This window comes from Schistocerca gregaria, chromosome 4 (assembly GCF_023897955.1).
Source record: "Schistocerca gregaria isolate iqSchGreg1 chromosome 4, iqSchGreg1.2, whole genome shotgun sequence".
NCBI lineage: Eukaryota > Metazoa > Arthropoda > Insecta > Orthoptera > Acrididae > Schistocerca > Schistocerca gregaria.
In genome coordinates, this window is record NC_064923.1 from 721,785,423 (window position 1) to 721,809,255 (window position 23,833).

At 40.7% G+C, this 23,833-nt stretch overlaps 1 protein-coding gene across 1 annotated transcript in view; it reads left to right on the forward strand.

Moving 5' to 3' along the window:
- The window catches only part of LOC126267067 (zinc finger HIT domain-containing protein 2-like), a 45,402-nt gene extending 36,018 nt beyond the window's left edge, over window positions 1–9,384 (forward strand). Inside the window, exons 4-7 of the mRNA XM_049971916.1 lie at window positions 2,216–2,330; window positions 6,314–6,523; window positions 8,282–8,429; window positions 8,501–9,384. Of these exons, the coding sequence (XP_049827873.1) occupies window positions 2,216–2,330; window positions 6,314–6,523; window positions 8,282–8,429; window positions 8,501–8,667 (640 nt within the window). The 3' untranslated portion in view covers window positions 8,668–9,384. The remainder of the gene's footprint in view (window positions 1–2,215; window positions 2,331–6,313; window positions 6,524–8,281; window positions 8,430–8,500) is intronic.
- The last annotated feature ends 14,449 nt before the right edge of the window (window positions 9,385–23,833 follow it).

Below are 23,833 nucleotides of genomic sequence, written 5' to 3' on the forward strand. Positions count from 1 at the left end.
TGTTTCCTCTGTTATATTTGTCAGTGCACTGTTCAGTCTTATCACAAATATACCCACTTTGTATATTGAACACTTGCATAGCTTCAAAATCTTGACTTGTTTCCACTGATTGTGTGATACAACCATAAGTAACTGCTCCTCACTTCAGCATCTGCCGTTAAATCTTTGTAAAAGCTTAATATCACTGTCAATACATTTTTCACTGCCACATTCAGTCCAGGTAGTCCTACAGTCATGATTATTTTGTGGTGCCAAGGTGGAAACCCATTCTCAACTGACAGGCACCAATTTCAAGGTACTGACCTAGATTTTACCTCAGTAGTAGTACTGCTTCTCTTCGTTGTATGGCTTCCTGCTACAACTTGATGTAGTGACAAATTTCAAATAATGAACCCAACACATAGAAGATGTGATCTTCCCACATTTTTTGACTCCAGTAATACAGTGATGATTAGTTTGTCTTCAGAATTTAGACAGGAGACATAACACCGGTCAATACTTCAGCAATTATTGAGCTGGTTTCGTGTGTGTGTGTGTGTGTGTGTGTGTGTGTGTGTGTGTGTGTGTGTGTTTATACTTTTTAATAAGTGTATTTTGTATAACAATTATGCCTGTTATCAGAGGCATCACTGTCACTAATTCCTCCTACTGGTAAAATTCTTATCTTGTACCATTTTGAACTGTCCAGATGTCATCACTTGGGTTCTGTTAGTGTTACGGAAATATTTATTTTAAAGGCAGTTTCCCAGCTTCACTGTGTTCTTGCAAATGTATTGTCATGCATTTCATGTTTCATGCCTCAGATCTGAAGGGTTCTCCCAAAATGCATTATGTGTTGATAAATAAAATTATTTTGGTGATCAAAACATGTTTCAACATTCAATAATAATATAGGTTGAGTGAATGCATAGTTTTTGAAGGGCTTTTACTTCAGTTATTATCGAAATTGATTCAAAAGCTTTCTCAAAACATTTGAACTGATGTAAAAAAATATTAATTCACACATATTGCTCTTTTTTTGCGGTTTTGTCCATGACTTTTGTCTGTACCCAGTTCCAAAAGCAGCTTGTTCCTTTCATTGATTAAAAACAAATGTTTTGCATATTGTCCTCTTCCTCTACAGAAGTTCTGTATGTTAGTTTTGTCAGCTACTTTTGTATTGCTTTGCATCTAGCATTAACCTTTTCTGTTGAAACACTGTGACCTCCTGGTGCCTTTCCGCTGCTCAAACCTTGAACGGCTGTAAACATTTCATGTGGCACTACTTCTGGAATTTAATTTTTAGAGCTACATCTACATCTGTGATGCCCAAGTCACCTTATGGTGCAGGGTAGGGAGTAACTTTGTGTACCATTGTCACTCTCCCCCACCCACCCCTCCCGTTTTCCTTTTCCAGTCACGAATCGTCCACAGGAAGCGCAATTGTTTGTAAGTATCTTTATGAGTTTAAATCTCTTTAATTTTACTTTCATGGGCTTTCTTGTGAGCTATATGTAGGAAGACTGACTCTTGGGTGACTCCACTAGGAATGTAGATTTTTGAAATTTTATTTTCATTATTAACAGTGTGTATGTGATAGTTCTCTTTAACTACACTAAGCATTGAATTTGTTCCTATAATGCTTACATAATTGTTAGGTTCTGTGTTGTCATACAGTTTCCCTCTGAAGAACTATTCTTGTTGTTACTGAATTTTTGAATTAAAATATTCTGTTTTCATCTTGAAGTGGGTTTCTTTGTCATTTATCAGTTTCTTTCAGTCTCTGTAGGAGTTTCTGCCTCTGTATCAGAATGTGATCACATTGATGAGCAGGTTTGAATGATTTTTTTCCTCAAACGAGTCCTATATTCTGTACTGTAATGTTGTTTTTAATTTTCTTGTTTACAATAAAGCCTACATCTGAATTTCCTCCCTGTCATGTTCTTTTTAAATAAAATATGTCAATTGTTTACTTTAGTAGCCATTTTTCCTCAACAGCTACTCCAATTATTTGTGTCATGTATCATGATAAACATAATTAAAATATAGATGGCATGATTGTTATTCTATTTACTCTTCATATTTTTACAAAACTTCTTATGACTCTAACATTACCTTTTTTAACTTTTGAATGTTTCCTGATTTTCGAATGTGATATACATGTTTATATACCTAATCTATTTGTCTGTCAAAATCAAACAATGGAAACTCCAGGTAATCTGTTTGTTTGTTACAGAAAAGAGAGAGCTCTTGTGCAGGAACTAGATGAAGCATGTTGTACTGAAGAGGAGCCATACATAAAAACTTGCCCTCCGCTAAAGACTGGCATCCCTCATTTTTCACATTTATCGGTGAATTATAGATACTTCTCTTTCTGAATATTTTGTGGTAATTCAGTTTATACTTTTTACTGGTCATTTCTTTTTAACTTCAATTTGTAACAAAGGTTTTGAGTAACATTACACCATGATTTTTTTGCAACAATATATTTTGCAAACACAATCTCTTTTGCCCATTATAAATCAGTTCTGGTGCTGCATGTTCTGAATTGCCCATTTGCTTAATACAAAGGCTGAATCCATTAATTACTATGTTACTTAAAATATAGCTAAGTTACACTATAATTTAGTTACATGAGCAGCAAGAATAATTTAAAAAATAAAAGTCTGAACACTAATTATTTTCATCGTTGTCAGTCCGAAAACAATTTGATATTGCTGTGTGTGCTAGTCTACATTGTGTAACTTTTTTTGTATCCACATAACTATTGCATCGTATGTCCTTTTGAACCTGTTCACATTATTCAAATCTTGATCTCTCTCAACAGTTTTAACCTCTACACCTCCCTCTATTTTCAAATGAACTTTTCCTTGATGCCTCGGGACGTGTTCCATCAACCGACAGTCTCAGTCAATTTCTGTCAAAAAGCTCTTTCCCCCAGGTTGTATTCTGTCAGTCATTTCATCCTTTTATAGATAATTATTATTAGGGTTTTTTATGAGTGTGACTAATTAAACTGATAGTTCAGAAATACTCGCACATGTCAGCACCCACCCTCTTTGGTACTGTAATTATTACATTTTTCTTGAAACTTGAAGGTATTTCAACTGTCTCACATCTCCCTCCCTCCCTCCCTCCTCCCTCCCTCCCTCCCTCCCTCCCTCCCTCCCTCCCTCCCTCCCTCCCTCCCTCCCTCCCTCCCTCCCTCCCTCCCTCCCTCCCTCCCTCCCTCCCTCCCTCCCTCCCTCCCTCCCTCCCTCCCTCCCTCCCTCCCTCCCTCCCTCCCTCCCTCCCTCCCTCCCTCCCTCCCTCCCTCCCTCCCTCCCTCCCTCCCTCCCTCCCTCCCTCCCTCCTCCCTCCCTCCCTCCCTCCCTCCCTCCCTCCCTCCCTCCCTCCCTCCCTCCCTCCCTCCCTCCCTCCCTCCCTCCCTCCCTCCCTCCCTCCCTCCCTCCCTCCCTCCCTCCCTCCCTCCCTCCCTCCCTCCCTCCCTCCCTCCCTCCCTCCCTCCCTCCCTCCCTCCCTCCCTCCCTCCCTCCCTCCCTCCCTCCCTCCCTCCCTCCCTCCCTCCCTCCCTCCCTCCCTCCCTCCCTCCCTCCCTCCCTCCCTCCCTCCCTCCCTCCCTCCCTCCCTCCCTCCCTCCCTCCCTCCCTCCCTCCCTCCCTCCCTCCCTCCCTCCCTCCCTCCCTCCCTCCCTCCCTCCCTCCCTCCCTCCCTCCCTCCCTCCCTCCCTCCCTCCCTCCCTCCCTCCCTCCCTCCCTCCCTCCCTCCCTCCCTCCCTCCCTCCCTCCCTCCCTCCCTCCCTCCCTCCCTCCCTCCCTCCCTCCCTCCCTCCCTCCCTCCCTCCCTCCCTCCCTCCCTCCCTCCCTCCCTCCCTCCCTCCCTCCCTCCCTCCCTCCCTCCCTCCCTCCCTCCCTCCCTCCCTCCCTCCCTCCCTCCCCTCCCTCCCTCCCTCCCTCCCTCCCTCCCTCCCTCCCTCCCTCCCTCCCTCCCTCCCTCCCTCCCTCCCTCCCTCCCTCCCTCCCTCCCTCCCTCCCTCCCTCCCTCCCTCCCTCCCTCCCTCCCTCCCTCCCTCCCTCCCTCCCTCCCTCCCTCCCTCCCTCCCTCCCTCCCTCCCTCCCTCCCTCCCTCCCTCCCTCCCTCCCTCCCTCCCTCCCTCCCTCCCTCCCTCCCTCCCTCCCTCCCTCCCTCCCTCCCTCCCTCCCTCCCTCCCTCCCTCCCTCCCTCCCTCCCTCCCTCCCTCCCTCCCTCCCTCCCTCCCTCCCTCCCTCCCTCCCTCCCTCCCTCCCTCCCTCCCTTGTCATTTTGTCTGCAGGGCAAATTTTTTTTATTGGCCAGAGTATTAATTAAGAAAGATTTTTATTAAATTTACCCATGTAGACTTAGTGTTACTGGGTCATAATACGTAACAGATATCATTTCTTTTTATTTTTAGTCATTGCCTCTCTGCTCAGATATGCAGTTATACTTTTCACCTGGGCCTAGTACTCTTTCAACTGCCTGTAACAGTTGTGAAATGGTTCAGCTTTTTAGTTGATGGGAATAATATGCTACCACACCTGTTGAAAGTTTAGGTAATACCTCATTTACTTTTGGTCAACAATATATAGTGATTGTGTCTCTCCTCTTGCAGAATGTATAGAATACATTATATGTCTTTCCTTTCTTTCTTTGACAGAATAAAAATGAAATTGAATGGAATTTTCACTTTACAGCAGAGTGTGCGCTGATATGAAACTTCCTGGCAGATTAAAACTGTGTGCCAGACCGAGGCTCGAACTCGGGACCTTTGCCTTTTGCGGGCAAGTACGCTACCAACTGAGCTACCCAAGCATGACTCGCACCCTGTCCTCACAGATTTAATTCCGCCAGTACCTCATCTCCTACCTTGGAAAATAAATATATAAAGAATCGTATTTATGAACAGATAAATAGAAGGAACCCACAATGAACCTTTTACTTTGCAGAGGATTGTGTGCTGTTTTTGAAACTTCATGCCAGGTAAAACTGTATTTTGGTCAGGAACTTGAATACAGAACCTTGCCTTTTCCAGGAAATCTCTCTCCTACTCTCCAAACCTTACAAAAGCACTCCTTCGTACCTTACTCAGGAAAGAAAGAATACTACAGAGAAGCACCTTACCCAGAGCCTTGTTGTTGTTCTGGGTTCAGATCCTGGTCTGGCATTTAGTTTTAGTCTGCCAGTAAGCTTTAGATAAAGGGATGTTTAAAAGGACTGAAATTATGCCATAAACATTTTATTGTCTGAAGACTGGACTTATTTCAGGAAGATAGCAGTTTGAATCCCCATCTGGCCACCCAATTTTATATTTTCTATAGTTTTCCAAAACAACTTAGGGCAAACGATGGCATAGTTACTTTGAAATGACACAGCTGATTTCCTTTGCCATACTTTCCCTATTTGAGCCTTTACTCCATTACAGATGATGTTTTCATCAGTAGGACATTAGACCCTAATCTTCCTTTTATTGTTTATTGTACAGTATTTTAGTGCTGTGCCCTTCAAGGAAGTCCCTTACTATTTTGACAAATTGGTCTGAAAGATGTTTTCTTTCAGAGGACACATATTGAAGTGCATTCCATTAAAGGCATTAAATTATCACATGCAATTTTTTGGATCTCATCAATGCTTTGAAAATGATATTCTTTCAGTTTACTTTTAAATATCAAGAATAAGAAGAATTTTATGTCGTGACAATAGTGTTGGTGGGGTACAACATTTGTGTGATGTTTTCCAGGTAAGTAAGTGATGCAAGAGTCAATGCTTCTTTATTCTGTGACATTCCCAAATTAGTCTTCTTACAGTTCAGCAATCTTCCTATGCTAACATATTAAAAGCTTAGATACAATTTATTGTTTATTGCATGGCTACATGGAACGAACTTGGAACTTGTTATGTACATCATCTTTCTAATGGATAATACAATCATCAGTGCCTTGTGTTGGATTGACATGTGCAAGCTTACTTTGGGTAACAGACTCATTTCCTACACACTGCAATGAGTGCATCTTTGCTTATACATTTTAGCTACAAACCTCTCTGTCAGCAGCGGATGGTCAAATTTTCCAGCAACTTGATTCAGAAGTATGACTATCAAAACTGCATGACTTCGACCTCACACTGATGGTTTTTTGATAGTCATCCTTTCTGGCTATTAAACACTGAGCCTCACATTGGCAGCAAGCTAATTATAGGACTTAAGTTATTGTTTCATAAGTTTGTTTTATTTTTTAATACTAATAGATAAAAACTCCTATAGCTCCAGGTGTTTTATATCTACATTTTTTTTATTTATTTATTTATTTTTTTTTTCCAGAAACATCCTCCAGCTCCTGATGTGAAATGGAACATTATAAACGTTCTGGCGGCATATTGTTATGTAGCAAGGTATTTCAATGGAGATCATAAAGAACAACCTCTCCAAGCTGCTTGTCTACTGGAACGGCTCTCTGGTGTTCTACGTGCAAACTTTAGTTACAAGTCGACAGAAATAGCAGTTGATGCTGTAGTTCAGGATATTCTTTCTGTAAGTAAAGAGATCCATATAAGTGCTGTAGAGTATAGTGGACAGGCTTCCTTAAATAAAACGATGTCCAGTTGTTTGTACCACATAGTGTTATATGGTACTGTTCTTTGTTAACATATTCATTCCTGAACACACTCTTCAGTCTTATGTTACATTTAATTGAGATTTGTTTGTATTTTGTCTGCTGGTTTCTTTTTTACTGTTCAATTGTGGTATTACAGAAGAGGGTCTGTACTGACAATTTAAAAATAATGTGATTCCTGTAAACAAAATAAGACAAAATGTGAAATTAGTTTTTAAGTAAATGCAGATGAAGAAGGAATAATGGTGTGGGTGACCTCTGTGTGCTTAATCCATTTGTGATGTTCAAAGAAGGTACAGTCAGAAAGGAGGAGAAAAGTTATGTGAGTGTTTGAGAGAACCAGTTCTTCATTACAAATGAAAGATAATTAAAAAATGGTGAAGAGTTAAACAGAGAGAGAGAGAAACTGTGGAGAGTTAGGCAGATGGTGAAGAGCTAAACAAAAAGAGGGAAAAACTGTGGAAAGAGAAAGGAATCATTGAAAACTCTGTGTCAAGTGAGAGTATCAAAGTGCTTAAAAGTCGATGATGATGTACTGAATGTAACAGTTAGGTTTGAGTTCCGCGTTGTTTACTTTTGCATTTTAAAATATTGCAGAAAGTAACTCATTTATGGAGTAAAGGTTTTATGAAGCCAGTCAAAAGACAAATTGATCTGTTTCGGCTCATGATTTGCTGAATCCAAAGAAGGTACAGTGGATGACATAGAAAAGCAGTAGATGTTTCTTGGTTTATTTACAATTCTGAAGGATTCTTATCATGGTTTCAAAGCAGACTATTTTTTATTATTGCTGTGTTCCCTTTTGTGTGTCACATTTAAGCTAAGAAAAAGATAACATCTTTTTATTATAATTTAAAAAAGTACTATCACCCTTGTTGTTGCCATGTCTAGCATACCAAGCACAACCACTGCCATGGTTAATTATGAAACTAACTACTACATCACAGTTCTGTTTCTTTGTTTTATAGTATTTTCTCTGGAAATTATGTACATATTCAAAAAGCTATTAAAAATTTATATATAATAAGAATTGTAGCAATTTCAGACTCTTCTCCCAACCCCCTCCTCTCCTTTTCCTCCTCATCTCCCTATCCTCATGGACCTCAGTTTCAGTCATCTTACCTCCTCACATTATTTTCCCAGTGCTCTCCCTCTAATCTGCCCTCCTACCTTACTGTGCTCCACATGCCACTTTCATAGCTTCCACTTCTGTTCTTTGACCATATCTTGCCTATGCCTTGTCTGGTTCACACTTTGAACTATATATTCTTAAAAATTTAGACGTATTGGAAGTTGCAGAATTTGAGTCCATCAGGTATGTTTCAGTTGTTTGGAGTTAGCTGTATCACTCAAGGGCCACTGAGTGAAAAACCTTGTATATCATGGTACAGGGGCAACGGAAATGACAAGTGGATGGTATCCTCCAGGTGATGCAGTGCAACAATTTAAGACATAGGCTTTGTATTTGTGAGGAATGGGATTCAGTTTGCATGACGGATCATTCAGCATGGTCACAGCTGATTTCTTTCTACAAGCATGTTCAAATTAGCCAGCAGTCTATTTCCGATGTCATTGATGTTATAGGATCCTCGAGGAGAACCTTAATAGTTGTCATTAATTCATATTGTCTACAGTGGATTATGCTGTTACTGCATTATTTTATGTGTGCATTACAGTGCTTTGGACATACTGAAGAAACTATTTATGATGATGTAATGAAAGTGCTTTGTGGACCTGAGGAAAGCAGACCTTATTTCTATGTACAGGCTGGCTTGAGTGATATCCATCAACTGTTTACTCTTGCCTATAAAATAAAAAAATCAGGTTGGTATGGTCATTCTTGTAATTCCATTTAGCTAATTGCTGTACATGCTACTATTTTTATTTGATTTCAGGTTTGAAGAGAAAAACTGGTGAATTTAGCAAATGCTTTAAGGAATCTCTGTATGATGGCCATGACATAACAAAGGAAAAGCTCTTTCTTTTAAAAAAGAAAGTTGAGTACTTTTTAGCGTGGGTGAATGAATATTTATTAAATAAAGGACAAACTTTAGTAACATAGTAATTTTGTTGTTGACATTCCAAACTTTTGTGTGGGAAAAGTATTGTTTTCATTTTATAATAAAAATAATAAAAAAGGAGTTGCTTACTTTTTCTATAATACTGAGTTAGAAAGAGACCTAGCATTCAACTGTAATTATGTTTGATCAACAAAGCTGGTTAAAAGTTGAATAAATCATAGTTTCTGACTAATGCTTTCCCTCCAGATCTACCCAATGTTATTTTAGGAAGTGCCAATCAAAGCTGATTAGGGCTGGAGGAGGCTGTCATTTCATTGGAGATAGCTCAACAGCAAATGCAGGTAACAAATTGCAGTTCCTGAGTCAGTTTATTTACAATGTTGCCATAAAAGACAAATAGTAAATGAATGAGGTGGTCATTTGATGGCTGATATTGTGCAGGTATACTTTGTGTCATACAGAAGAGCAGGTATGTTGATGTATACAGCAATTTGTAAATTCTTCTTGCACAAGTACTTTATCTGATATTATTGTTTCATTTGTAATTGGACAGTAAACATTACCACACATTTGTGGTCGTGTCAGCGTCTTACATAATGTATTTTGTAAATTTCAGTGTTATGTATTTGGGAGGTTCTATTAAAATGATATTAAAATATAGAAATAAACGAAACATATTTATCCTTCTAATCACTCTGAAGCACAAAGGTGCATTAAAAAAATGTTGTTTGCAGACACTACATCGAATCCTTCTGACAGAAACTTCCCCCACCCCATCCCTACTTCTATACTTCTGACAGACCCCCCCCCCCCTCTCTCTCTCTCTCTCTCTCTCTCTCTCTCTCTCTCTCTCTCTCTCTCTCTGTCTCTTTTACTTACTTACTCCCTCATTCACTCACTCTGTGCATGTGTATTCATAGCTTCCGGAAGGGAAGTAGGACACTCCAGACTGCAGGTTGAGGGGCCCCTTCTGGTGTGCGGCCAAGAAGAATGAGAGAGGAGATCAAAGGACATTTTAGTAAGCACCATGCCAGGTGCTTTCCAGAGATAATTGGAGGACAGAGCGATAACTAAAGACAGGTTGACAGGATGATAAGTGCAATGAAGAACTAAGAGGAAAGCAGAAAAGAAGGGGGGAGACATATCACACACACATTAGCTGACCTAGCCCTGTGTTGCTGTGGCTCAATAGTTATAATAGGTCGAATTCATTTTCTACTCATCTTTACAATATAATGAAACTAATATTCACTAATAAAACTGAAAATAGTTTAGCTGATTTTAAAATGTAGGGGATTTAGAATGAAATGGTATGCCAAAATCTAAAAGTGATTGGTAATGTATTGGAATGTTGAAATTAACAACAAACCAACATACAGTTTTTAATTTTACATTTTATTCATCTCATATTCAACTACAGTTTGTAATCAATGATGTATTTACAAAATACTTAATAAAGTAATAACATATAAAAATTGTATTTTATAAATGAGGTAGATAACATTGATTTTTAACTATTATTTCCATTATTTTAAGTCATCACAATTTAAAATTTTCAGTTATTTAAGTACTAATTGGTGCACAATATCTTTGGTTAACCTTTCTTTCGCCAACATATGTGAGCTGGTGACAAGGTTGCCCATGGAGATAATGTACTTTCCAAGTCTAAGCCACAAGTAAACATTGTTTGGTCTAGAGACTTATTGATGGTCACTGCAAAAGCCAAACGAATCAGAAATTGAAGCCTTCTAAATGGTATTGGAGATTCTGACAGTATTATTGGAATACGGTCAGCAGGACGATTTCTCTTTTAAATTTTCCCGCCAAAATGGTTGCTTTGAGAACATTTCTGGTAATCCTTTTAATGACCAGATGTGTACCGTTGCATAATCTAGGTGGGTTTAAATTGCGGAGAACAATAATTGGTGAACCAGTCTTCAACTGAAGATTATGTGGTGGCATTCCTAGTATATCCAGAGAATTTAAAAATTCTGTTGGATAATTTATGGCTTCGTTTTCATCAACTATTGTGTTGATTGATTTAAAAGACATCAAATCACTGGGCAACAACTGTTGTATCTGGAAATTAATTTCGTCAACATCAACATTTCTTGCTGCCAAAATAACACGATTACTGAGCCAATTATGATCTAAGTAATTATTCAATATACCTAGGAAGACAAACTCAATTAGTTCAGTTTTTGTCTCAACAACAGTACAGAAATTGTCTTGCACTCTTTTGTATTTCGTATTTTGCCACTCTTGTGTATTTCGTATTTTGCTGCATTTCACTTTCACTGTTTCCAATATCCAGCAATTGGATAGGAAATACTTATGCCTACTCGCATGTTCGTGGTTAGTCAAAGTGTCTTGACACTTCTTTATAAAAACAATTGTTTTAAACATGCGGTAATTTCATTGGCAAAAGTAGAGCGAGGAATGACTGGTAATGTGTGCCAGAAGTAACCAGACAGTAGTAAGACAGTACTACATAAAAATTTATTGTTGCTTTTATGAAATACTTCGAGTAGATCTCTATGATTCATAGTACACTTATCCCAAATTATAATTGAACTCTTTTGCAACACTGCAACAATTCCACTTTTTTTTAATGTGGCAGTGTCTAATGGCAACATAAATGCTGAATGTGCTGTTTGTCCACCATCTAACAAAGTGACAGTAGTGCCTGATGATGCAATTGCCAATGCAGTTTTCTGTTGCGACCATATCTTCGCAAGGATTAATGATATTAAAAATGTCACAACGTTTCCATGTTGTATATATATATATATATATATATATATGTATATATACTACCTGGTTCAGCATCAACTGTCAGCATAATCCGTAATAAATATTTTTTTCTGCAGCTGTCAGTATTGGCTCATTCTTCACAATAATTGTAGTTAAGTCAATGTCATTATACTGTTTTTATCATTGCAAATCACAGTTAACTAAATCTAAATCGGTGGTTGGGCGATCAGGTGATGGCATACCATAATGACTAAGTGGCAAATTTGAAATTAAAATACATAATCTTTGATCCACTCTGATGCTTCATTATACATTTCTGGTGCAAAATCTAAATTTGGACATTGGTGTTTTTTTTTTTTTTTTTTTTTTTTTTTTTTTTTTTTTTTTTTTTTTTTTTTTTTTTTTACTTGATGCAAGACGTCTTTGGTCCTATAGTTTTTATATTTTTCCCACAAAGTCTATGATTGTGTTGGATAACATGTCGTCAACATAATTGCAAACAGATGACAAATACTATTCTGTGTGGATGTCAGTGCTGCATCAGCAAGTGTCGAGTCCCAATGATTGTCTTCTTCCAGTAATTGTGACTCCTGGCATCTTGATATCCATTGAACACTCGACCATTAACTGTTCCCAAAAATTTGAAAGATGTTGGTCCAGGAATATTCACAAAAAAGAAAAAAAAGGGCATTCACATTGTTTTGGATGTACTGTGTAAAGGTGTCCCAATGTCTGGGCTTTAAATATGCCTAAGATTGATGCATGCAGTTTTCCTTGTTTACAAATGGCTCTGAGCACTATGGGACTTAACATCTTTGGTCATCAGTCCCCTAGAACTTCTTAAACCTAACTAACCTAAGGACATCACACACATCCATGCCCGAGGCAGGATTCGAACTCGCGACCGTAGCAGTCGCGCGGTTCCGGACTGCGCGCCTAGAACCGCGAGATCACCGTGGTCGGCCCTTGTTTACATGGCTCCCATATTTTCCCTAATTTATTTCATGTAAAATAGCGGCGTGGATCATCGGCATATAATAATGTTTTTTGTGAATCAGCCGAACACATCAGATTTTTGACACGTGAAAAATTCAGTTTAGTACTGCAAGGAAGTAAAGGGGAGGATGTTGTTATGGGTGGCTGATATCCTCTTTCTACAATACAAATGTACATGTGTATTAATACTGTTCTATATTTACATGAACAGGATATTTAACTTGAATAGAGTACATGTGTTGTGGTACAGGCTCATCAGTAATAGTCCTCTTGCTATAGTCACCGGGTCGCTGTGTACTGCCGTAGCCTATTATGTGTACTGAGCCCGCTCAGCGATATACTGTCAGATGCCAACTCGGATGAGTGAGTCAGTGACACCTTCCGGTCAGTGGCGATGGCCTAAATACTTGCTGTCGAGAGAGTGTTGGTGGCGTGTTGCTTGTGGATGTGTCTCTTTCGTGATAGGCACGCTTGATCCAGTGCCTACTATCGATCTTTGCGCTACATCTTTGGCGACCAATGTGCTGGGCCAGAAAATTCCTCTCCCCCCCCCCTCCCCCCTCAAAATTTTGCACTGTTGTTGTGTAGGGAGGATGCGAATGACAATGGAGGGGAAACTGGATGTAGAGGTGAGCCAGGAGCTATGACTTTGGAGGACAGTGTATTCCCAACTGTATCCCATCATCTGGCTTGTGAGGCAACAGAAACATCCTTTGGAAAACTGCTGCCTGAGGGCACGTCCTGGGGTGATGACAGTGATGGTGGTGGCGGGTCCAGGTCCATTTGGTCGGCGAGCAGGGAAGGTGGGGATGAGGGCACGTCATCCATCTGCTCCTCCTGGGGTGCTCTGTTGTCACCTGCAGGCGGCTGCGAAGGATATGCCGTGCTGTGAGCCCACAAATCTGGAGGAAGAAAAGCAACAGAATCATGGAGCACATGACACACATGGATTTGGTTCTGGTGGCAGCACTGCAAACCATCGGGGCTGCAATCAAGTACATAAAAGAGCCAGTGTATTCCTGGATCACACCTCTTTCCCAACGCCCACAGTTGCCATTAGATTAGATTAGATTTTCGTTCCATAAATCCATGCTGAGGAGATCCTCGTGGAAGTGAAACATGTCAATTTTTTTTTATAAAAAACTGAAATAACAATACTAATAGTATGGGTAAATATACATCATTTGTTTCTATTAAAAATTCTTTATGGAGTAGAATAATCTGAATATATATACAATACATCATTTGTTTCTATTAAAAATTCATCAATGGAGTAGGAGGAGTTGGCCACTAGTAAGTCTTTCAGGCTCCTTTTAAACTGATCTTTATTTGTAACTAAATTTTTAATGACATCTTGGATATTCGGGAATCCAGCCGGATGTTCGCGTCGTTCTCGCACGATATTTCAACAGCGTACCTCGTTGTCTTCTTCAGGTTCTTCTTCTGGATCCTTTGGCTGGTTGGCAGGTTGAAGTGCCTTCTGGATATCTCTAGAGGAGTACCCATTCCTGTTGAACACTGATTGTAAGTGTTCTATTTCTGTGGCCAGACTATCAGGATCTGACAGAGTTTGTGCTCTGTGGACCAGTGTTTTGAGCACTCCATTCTTCTGTGCCGGATGGTGGCAACTGCTGGCTTGAAGGTATAAGTCAGTGTGCGTAGGTTTGTGGTACACACTGTGTCCAAATGTGCCATCTCCCTTTCTCTTCACCAGAACATCCAAGAATGGAAGTATTCCATCCTTCTCCATTTCCATTGTGAACTTAATGTTCGGATGGCAAGAGTTCAGATGTAGCAGGAACTCATCTAACTTCCCTCTACCATGGGGCCAGATGACAAAGGTATGATCCACATACCTAAAAAAGCACTTGGGTTGATATGTGGCTGAAGAGAGGGCTTCCTCTTCAAACCTTTCCATAAATAGGTTGGCCACCACTGGTGATACAGGGCTGCCCATCGCCACCCCTTCTGTTTGTTCATAAAATTGACCCCCATATAGGAAGTACATCGATGTCAGTACATGCCTGAACAGGTCAAGGAGAGCCCCATCGAACTTCTCTCCAATAAGCTCAAGTGACTCCTTCTGTGGTACACGTGTAAAGGGAGACACCACATCGAAACTATCAATGATGTCTGTGTCTGTGATGTGTTGCTGGACCAGTCGTTGTAGGGAATCCTCTGAGTTCCGGATGTGATGTGCACATTTACCCACATGTGGTGTCAACATCTTCTTCAGGTATTTCGCAGTAGGGTAAGTTGCTGCACCAATGTCGCTGACAATAGGTCGCAGTGGAACCCCATCCTTGTGAATCTTGGGGAGTCCATAAAGTCTAGGTGGTGTTGCTGCTTTGGGATGCAGCTTCTTGATGACTTGTTCAGGCAGGTCTGTCTCCTTCAACAGAGCCCTGGTCTTTTTGTCCACTTCTCTGTAGGGTCACTAGCTATTGACCTGTATGCAGGATCCTCCAGAAGTTGTTGCACCTTTCTGTCATATTCTGTTTTTCGTAGGATGACTGTGGAGTTCCCCTTGTCTGCGGGCAACACCACAATGCTGTCATCCTCACAGAGTCGCCTCAGTGTGCACCCTTTCATCACCTGAAATGTTGGATTTGGGTGGTTTGGTCTTGGTGAGCGCCCTGCAGGTCTCTCTTCGGATCTCTTCGGCCCCACTAGAAGGAAGCGTGTTGGCCACTTGCTCAACTGCACTGAACTCTTGCCATCCGAACATTAAGTTCACAATGGAAATGGAGAAGGATGGAATACTTCCATTCTTGGATGTTCTGGTGAAGAGAAAGGGAGATGGCACATTTGGACACAGTGTGTACCACAAACCTACGCACACTGACTTATACCTTCAAGCCAGCAGTTGCCACCATCCGGCACAGAAGAATGGAGTGCTCAAAACACTGGTCCACAGAGCACAAACTCTGTCAGATCCTGATAGTCTGGCCACAGAAATAGAACACTTACAGTCAGTGTTCAGCAGGAATGGGTATTCCTCTAGAGATATCCAGAAGGCACTTCAACCTGCCAACCGGCCAAAGGATCCAGAAGAAGAACCAGAAGAGGCAAAGAAGATGGCATACTTACCATATGCCGGACCTATCTCTACCAAGATCAGCAGGATTCTCCAGAAATATGACATCAAGAGCATATTTTGCCCACCCACCAAAATTGGGGCTATGCTGGGGAATGTAAAAGATGACCTGGGGCTACGCAAGCCAGGTATTTACAACATACCATGCCAGTGTGGGATTCATACATTGGCCAGACCACCAGAACTGTGGACATCAGGTGTAAAGAACACCAGAGACATACCAGACTCAGGCAGGCAACTAAATCAGCCATAGCAGAGCATTGTCTGGAACTTGGTCATTCAATGGATTACAGTGACATCAAGATTGTGACACAGACCTCAAGATTTTTGGGACAGTGTCATTAAAGAAGCAATTGAGATTAAGGTCACAGACAATCTAATCAACCGTGACTCGGGATACCAAATCAGCACCACCTGGAATCCTGCGCTTGAGCTTGTGAAAACTCAACGCAGGACACTCCGGGATTCTGTAAGAAATATAAGTGGAGACCAAGGAAACAGCCGTGAGACAAGGTGATGGACATTAGAGACCAGATCTGACACACCCCCAGATCATGAACTCGACTTCAGAAGACGTCCAGGCCGGGCACGGACGGCGGAGGGAACACCGACGACCAGAGAGGGACAATGTAGCCGCATCTGGCGGGTGCGGACCTCAGATGGAACACATGACGCGGTGCAGACCGATTAGGGAGCACCCAGCACACAACAGAAGTGGAAACCGTAGTAACAGTCACGAGATAGAGTACCCAACATCTCAGATTGGGTCTGACACACCTCAAATGACAACCACAACCGTTGAGGACGGCCAAAACCGGCGCCGACGGCAGTCGGAACATCCGCGATTGGAGGGGTCCGTTGAAGCCGAGTCTGGCGGGCGCGGACCACAGATGGAACACTCGACTCGGCGCGGACCGATTAGGGAACGCCCAGCTCCTCCCAGGCATAAATACTGGACTCGATCGACCCAAGGACCAGTCTCAGGTAGCACCTGAAGAAGACAGCGAGGTACGCTGTTGAAATATCGTGCGAGAACAACGCGAACATCCGGCTGGATTCCCGAATATCCAAGATGTCAACAGATCGCCAGGAAAGCATGAATAAATTTTTAATGTTTGCTTGCAAATTATTGAAGATGAGTATTCCTGAGTAGTGGACCCCGTTTTGAACAAAAGTAAGTGCTTTTAAGTCCTTGTGCAAATCATTTTTGTTCCTGATATTGTATGTATGAGTTGAGCTGTTTGTTGGAAAAAGAGAGATATTATTTTGGACAAATTTCATTAAGGAGTAAATATACTGAGAGGCAGTGGTTAGTATACCCAGTGCTTTGAAGAGGTTTCTACAGGACATCCGTGAATTTGCTTCACAAATAATATGTATTACACGCTTTTGGACTCTGAAAACTTTTGTTTGACTTGAAGAGTTACCCCAAAATATTATTCCATCTGACGTTATGGAATGAAAGTAGGCAAAGTATGCAAGCTTTTTCATTTTTATGTCGTCTATGTATGCTAACACTTGAATTGCAAATACAGTTTTGTTAAGGCAGTTCTGTGGTGTGCTCCTCCCAACCGAATTTATTATCAAGTTGTAATCCCAGGAATGTAAGACTATCAACCTCTTCTATCTGCTCTTCTTCATACTTTATGCATATGCTGGGTGAAAACCTCTTACAGGTTCTGAATTGCATATAGTGAGTCTTTTCCAAGTTTAATGTCAGTGAGTTGGCTTTAAACCATTTATTAATATCTCTGAAAAGAACAAGATCGTATGGCACAACAAAATACTTACAGATCATTGGAGACGCAGGATGCTGCAGTGGGTGTAGCAAGTGTAGCAGCATCCGATGGTAACGGCCATGCGGAAGTTTCACCTTTTATAGTCCGTCTTGTGGATGCAGCAATAGGAGGTGAGCAAGAGTTGCAGCACCTGTTCCTGTGTGTGGGTGGCGTGAAGCTTGGCCATCTGTTGTTTAAAAGTGTGTATGAAGCATTCTGCTTCTCCATTGGACTGGGGGTGAAATGGAGCACTTGTTAGGTGACGAATGCCATTTCATTCACAAAACTGTTCAAAATCACGTGAAGTGAACTATGGTTCAATGTTTGACACAAATATTTCTGGAAGATCTGCTATGCAAAATATGGAGGACAATGCTTGAATGGCGCTATGTGATGTGGTAGAAGGCATAGGCACAGCAAATGGGAACTTGCTAAAAGAATCCACCGCTATGAGCCAACAAGTGTTTCAAAATGGCCCTGAAAAGTGTATGTGCACTCATTGCTTCTGGGGATAGAGTCTTAGGCCAAGCTGCAAATGTCTGTGGCAGAGCTGATTGGTTTTTTTGTGCATGCGCGACACTGTGATGTCGTCTGTTAGGAATCATAAAATTTACAAATAAATACAAAGTATTGTCATATAATAAACATTTAATTTGCAGTAACAAATATTGAGGTCAATAATCAAGATAAAAACTATCCAATCTTCTAAGTTGGACCAACTTACACATGGTTGCAAAATTTCATCAAGATTGGTTTAGTAGTTCCAGTGTTTATCCCCGACATAATATCATAACAATAATGTTAAGTAAATACAGAAATACTACCAAATAAACAAATAATTGGGAGAGGGAATTTCCTAATGGAGTCCATGAGCCTAACAAGATGTAAGAATTTCTTGGACAGCCAGTTCACATCTCTGGAATCCAGGGAACCTAGTGTTGGGTGGGAGTATCGAAAAAGACCCATGGGTTGTAGCAAGTATTCACAAGGGTGGCACCTGAGTTCAAAACGTTAAAACCGAATAAAAATAATTTAAAAATGTGGAGATGTCTGTTCAGTCACCCATCAAGGACATTTGTCTGTAGAACACAGTGTTTTTTTATAACTGCTACAGAAGAATACTGAATATTAGATGGGTAAATAATGAGGAGGAACAGAATGGAATTGGGGAGGGGAAGGGGGGGGGGGGAGATTTTGTGGCACAACTTGACTAAAAGAAGGGATTGGTTGATATGACACACTGAGATACAGCAAGGAATCATCAGTTACTATTGGAGGGAAGTTTGAGGAATAAAAATTGTAGAGGTGGGGGATTAAGAGAGTGTGTGTGGAGCTTACGGGTGCTCAACGCAGATGTTGTCAGTGCCCAGAGTCAAAGAGCTGAATACAATAAGCAAGTTTAAATTTATGTAGGTTGTAATAGTTATCGGAGATAAAGAGACTTGCACACGATAGAGTAGTGTGAAGAGCTGCATCAAACTAGTCTTCAGACCAAAGACCACAAAACAATGATTTCAAAAACTAATTTAAAAGATACCGATGGTGTATAACACAATCTACAATTATAATTTTAATTTCAATGCCTTACTTTAAAAAAATAGTAAGGTTTCCCAATTTTATCAAATAAAATCTTAATAAATCGAAATCAGGGGGAGAACCTTCTTGAAATAGTTCCTAACAGATTATCATTTTGATTATGGGAAAAACATTTGGCAAGAGATTAGGGAAAAAGTTTCTTCATTACTGGAATATGTATAACAATTAGGTACATCGGGGAAATTAGGGAGTAAAAATAAGAAAGGTGCTTTGATACATAAAGAATGGGAAAGAAATGTAGACACAGCCGTGTGGTTAGTAATGATATAGGTGACACCACTCTTGGATTTTCACATCAACAGGTTTCATATGTCAAACATCCAAGATAGAGAAAGAATTCATCTAGTTAGCATTATCATAGAACATAACAAGAAGACATTATAAATATTCCAAGTCAAGAGTGCAATATACATTCGATTAGGTGCTAAGAGCCTGCAAATTTAAGAAATTATGGCAGTCGGGCTACAAAAATGTGTGAATGGACCAGACTGCACAAGTTAGCTGTGTCAAATATCTGCCCGCACACACACTCCATCATTAGGCAAAAGTCCGGCAGCTTTTGTGGGCACACACGTATACATGTCAGGTAGAAGTAACAAGTAATGCAAGCTGAGCCATCATATGATACACATATTTCTGCAAGCCACAGACCGCGTGGGATGAACTTAATGGAAACTCCTCACCAACACACACAGAAGTTTGTTTGGCACACTCCATTCATTTTTCTCTTTTGTTTCACTGTGTCCACAAAATTCACGGTGTCTCACAATTGTTAAGAAATTTTGCTTCATTGCTTGCCCATTGTTGTCTCACAGTCAAGCAATTGGTTTACATGCTCATCACTGAGGAGTGTGTACCGTCCAGGACAATGTTCGAGTGGAACTACCGTGTGACACCATTATCACAATGGCCAGTTGATGGACATTGCAATCAGAATTTATTTTGTCAGTTGTTCATTGACTCTTTTGTTATAGCATAAATATATTTATGGAAAAGTGTACTCGCCATCACACCATCATCATAAGCTGTATCCTGAACATAGTGTGTGAGTGCGATAATAAAGCTGGTTCCCTGCGTGACTGACATGTAATCGGCAATACCCAAACATTCCCACTTCAGGATTAATTGTTTGAAGAACCTACTATAAAATGGAGCAAGCTTTTGGTTGAAGGGCGATTAGACAATGAAACATTACTGGTCACACACTGTTACTTAGTGCCTCTGTGCTCATTGGAAGTCACCGGACTTCATCCTTCTCTGGAAAGTTTACGCTTATTGTCAGCATTAGCTATGTAAAATATTGTGTACCATTACAATAAGTAGCCATTGTCAGTGCAGTGTTGATCTGTGTGCGGTGTTGTGCTTAGTGATTGTTAATATTATTTACAGAAATGAGTGAAGAGGCTGTGTCTGGTCCTTCTAGTGAGTCATCATCAACTTTAATGTCACTTTTGTGGTGCATTAATCCATTACAAATTCTCTCTCTCTCTCTCTCTCTCTCTCTCTCTCTCTCTCTCTCTCTCTCTCTCTCTCTCCTCTTTTTTTTCCCTCCCAGTATTCTCCACTCAAGGGCCAAGTAAAAGTGCACAGTCAGTAGACATTATATTGCATGTGGGAAATGATGCAACATTATTAAACATAATTGTTTTGTGAAAGGTGAAAGTTTAAAGGATTCCCAATAATTGGTGTACAAATAGAGGGAATTACAGGGGGCAACATATGTAGTAGTAGAAGTAGCAGTTTTAATAAATTTGAAATTGGATGATTTCAAAATGGAGCTATCATTGCCAGTAGTTAAGAGACTCAGTATTCCTATAATTTTAGGTAGAAACTAGTTAATGGAATATAAATCAGCAATAGAAATCTAAAACAGTACACGAAAATTCATGATGAATGGGAGAGAATTTGTTTAGAAGAAATTCAAGAAACTAAGATAAATAAATAAAGTTAGTTCCTTTACAGCAGAACAATAGTTATATTTTGATAGATAAGAGAAAGTTAAGTGAAAAGGGCATTGCTGTTCAGGAAATTTTTGCTCATAACTTTGTGTATACACTCACGCGGGGATGCCATTTTTCATGACAAGAGTGGGTACATAGTGTACTTTGTATGCATGTAAAGAATACCTGCCTTTATGTTACCAAGGTAAACATGTATGAGCAAAATCACAGTTTATTCTTATTTTAATTAAACAACAATAAAATAAACTTACATTATTACTGCTTGATTAAACAGTAACAAAATAAACATTCATTGTATCACTCTGTTGCCTCACAGTAATGACCCACTCAAAACATTAAAGAGGAAGAGATTAGGGTTTAATTTCCAGTTGACAACAACATCATTAGAGATGGAGCACAAGCTCTGATTAGAGAGGATGGCGTAGGAAAAACTGGCATGCCCTTTCAAAGGAACAATCCCGACATTTGTCTTAAGCGATTTAGGGAAATCGTGGAAAACCTAAATCAGGATAATCAGGCACGGGTTTGAACCATTGTCCTCCTGAATGTGAGTCCAGCGTAGCATTAAATAGCACAGTTGCATTAGATCCCAGCCAGCCACTTATTCGATTGCTAATTATCTGCCTCATTGTGGGATTGCACTGCCAGCTCAGAATCTGGATAATTTTCTTGCACAGATCATTTTTTTTCTCACCAAGCTCACTGTTTATTTTATATTACTACTGCTCACTTGGATGTATGACAGCACAGCTTTCCACTGAGTTAGCTGAAGCAATAATGAAGGAATAGTTATGGGCTTGCTGTTGTGGAACAACAATGGAATGGTTCAAGACAATGTTATCTGTAGCTGATGTGTTTTATACATAGATGTGCTCGCTCAAGGATTAAATGGATCTAAGAGGAACAACTTGTGTGTCTATCAAAATACTATCACAATATTCAGGGCGTCCCACAATAACCAGTAAACCTCACACCCAAACTTCAAGTAACAATGAGCTAACTAAAAAAGAATAAATGATAGTAATGTTAAAAAAGCTTTGTGTCATGCAGTCATCAAGGGTACACAAATGGGCCTTCAGCTCCAAAATCCCATATCGATGATGTTTCTTTGAATGATTCACACGCTCACACTTGTTGTTGACCCAGCATTGAAATCTGCAGCAGTTTGCAGAAGGGTTGCGCTTGTGTCACATTGAATGGTTCTTTTCAGGCATCTCTGATCCTGTTCTTGCAGGATCTTCTTCCGCCCACAGCGATGTCGGAGTTTTGATGTTTCATTGGGTTTCTGATACTCATGGTACACTCGTGAAATGGTCATACGGGCAAATCCCCACTTCATGACTAAGTCGGAAATGCCGTGCCCCATCACTTGTGTGCCAACTGTAACACCACATTGAAACTCACCTAAACCTTTATAACCTGCCATTGTAGCAGCAGTAATCAATCTAACAGCTGCGCCAGACATTTGTTGTTTGATACAGGCGTTGCAGACCACAGTGCTGTACTCTTCCTCTTTACATATCTCTGTCCTTGAATATACATGCATTGCCAGTTTCTTTGGCACTTCAGTGTATTTATTATATAGAATTTCTGACTAAAGGAGACCACTCATGGAATAGTTTGGATGCACGTTTGTATGCAGGCACAGAAAAAAGAATGAAAACTTTGCTAGCTTTAGGACTAATCATTTATGAGCCCAAGAGCGGCGTGTGACCCCTCGTCCTCCCTCTGCAGCTACTTTATGCTGACAGAGGACATGATGCTGGGAATGCAGTTTAGCAGGGAGACTGTGGTCTCTAAGGGAGGCAAAAGGTGTCTAGGGTGATTAAAAGGAAAAAGGGACAGGAAGTGAGAGGAGGAGTTGCGAAGAGTGACTGACAGCTTGAAGAGAGGCAACAGGTGTGTAGGATGGATAGGTATGTGAGAGGGAGAGCTCAGGACATCCGTTGCACAGGATAGGAATGCAACACAAAGACACTGGAGCCAGTTAATTCGTGTGGCACACGATGATGATGATGATAGGAAGGAGTGGGTTTGGATGAGGTGACAGGGTGAAGCAAAGGAAGGCAGTTGTGTAGACGGTGTGGGTGCAATGGATTAGCAGAGACTGAAGCCAGGAGGCTTATGGGAATAAAGGATGTGTTGCAAGCATAATTCCGATCAGAAAAGGTGCTGCTGAGAGGAGAGGGGAGGAATACCAAGGTTGCACGGGTTGTAAGCAGCTGTTGAACTTGAGCCTGTTGCACTTAGCAGCACATTCTGCTTGTGGGTAGTCAATTCTGTGCTTGGTCACAGTTTGGTGGTGACCATTCAGTCTGGTGGACAGAAGGTAGCTGGTTGGTGGTTGTACACATTTAAAATGCAGAAATCACAGGAGTGCTGGTATATGACATGGATGCTTTCACAAGTGGCCTGTGATGGGGTAGAATAAGCCTGTGACAGGACTGGAGTAGGTTGTGCTGGGAAAGTTAATTGGGCAGGTCTTGCAATGTGGTCTTTCACAGGGATATGAACCATGCAGAAAGGATTGGGAATGAAAGCAATGTAGGTTTGATACAGGATGTTATGTTGGTTGGGGAAGGGGGGGTGGGAACAGCAGATAGCACTTTGGGAGGGGTGAGGAGTATCATGGATAGGACGTCCTTCCGAGCATGATGACAGTCAAAGTTATGTCCTTCACCAAGACTTTGTACATTCATACCTCATTTGTCACTGGAGTTTCAGTAAGATGATTAAAACACAGTGGAATGGAACAGTACACACATTTTACACTGTAGCCACAGAACTCACTTGAAAACAGGTATGTTTCATGGTTACAATATCATTTAGGATTGTATCACAAAGGTATACAACTCTGGAGTCTTTGTTGACTGCAGTGGCTTTCTTGGCTTGGTGCCTGATGTACAGTAAGAACTGTAAATACTTCAATAGTAAGATCTAAAATAAATAAGTTCTGGCAAATACTGTTGATATAATTTAGGTGTAGAGTGCCACAATCCTTTTCCTGCTGTAAGCAGTTCATCAA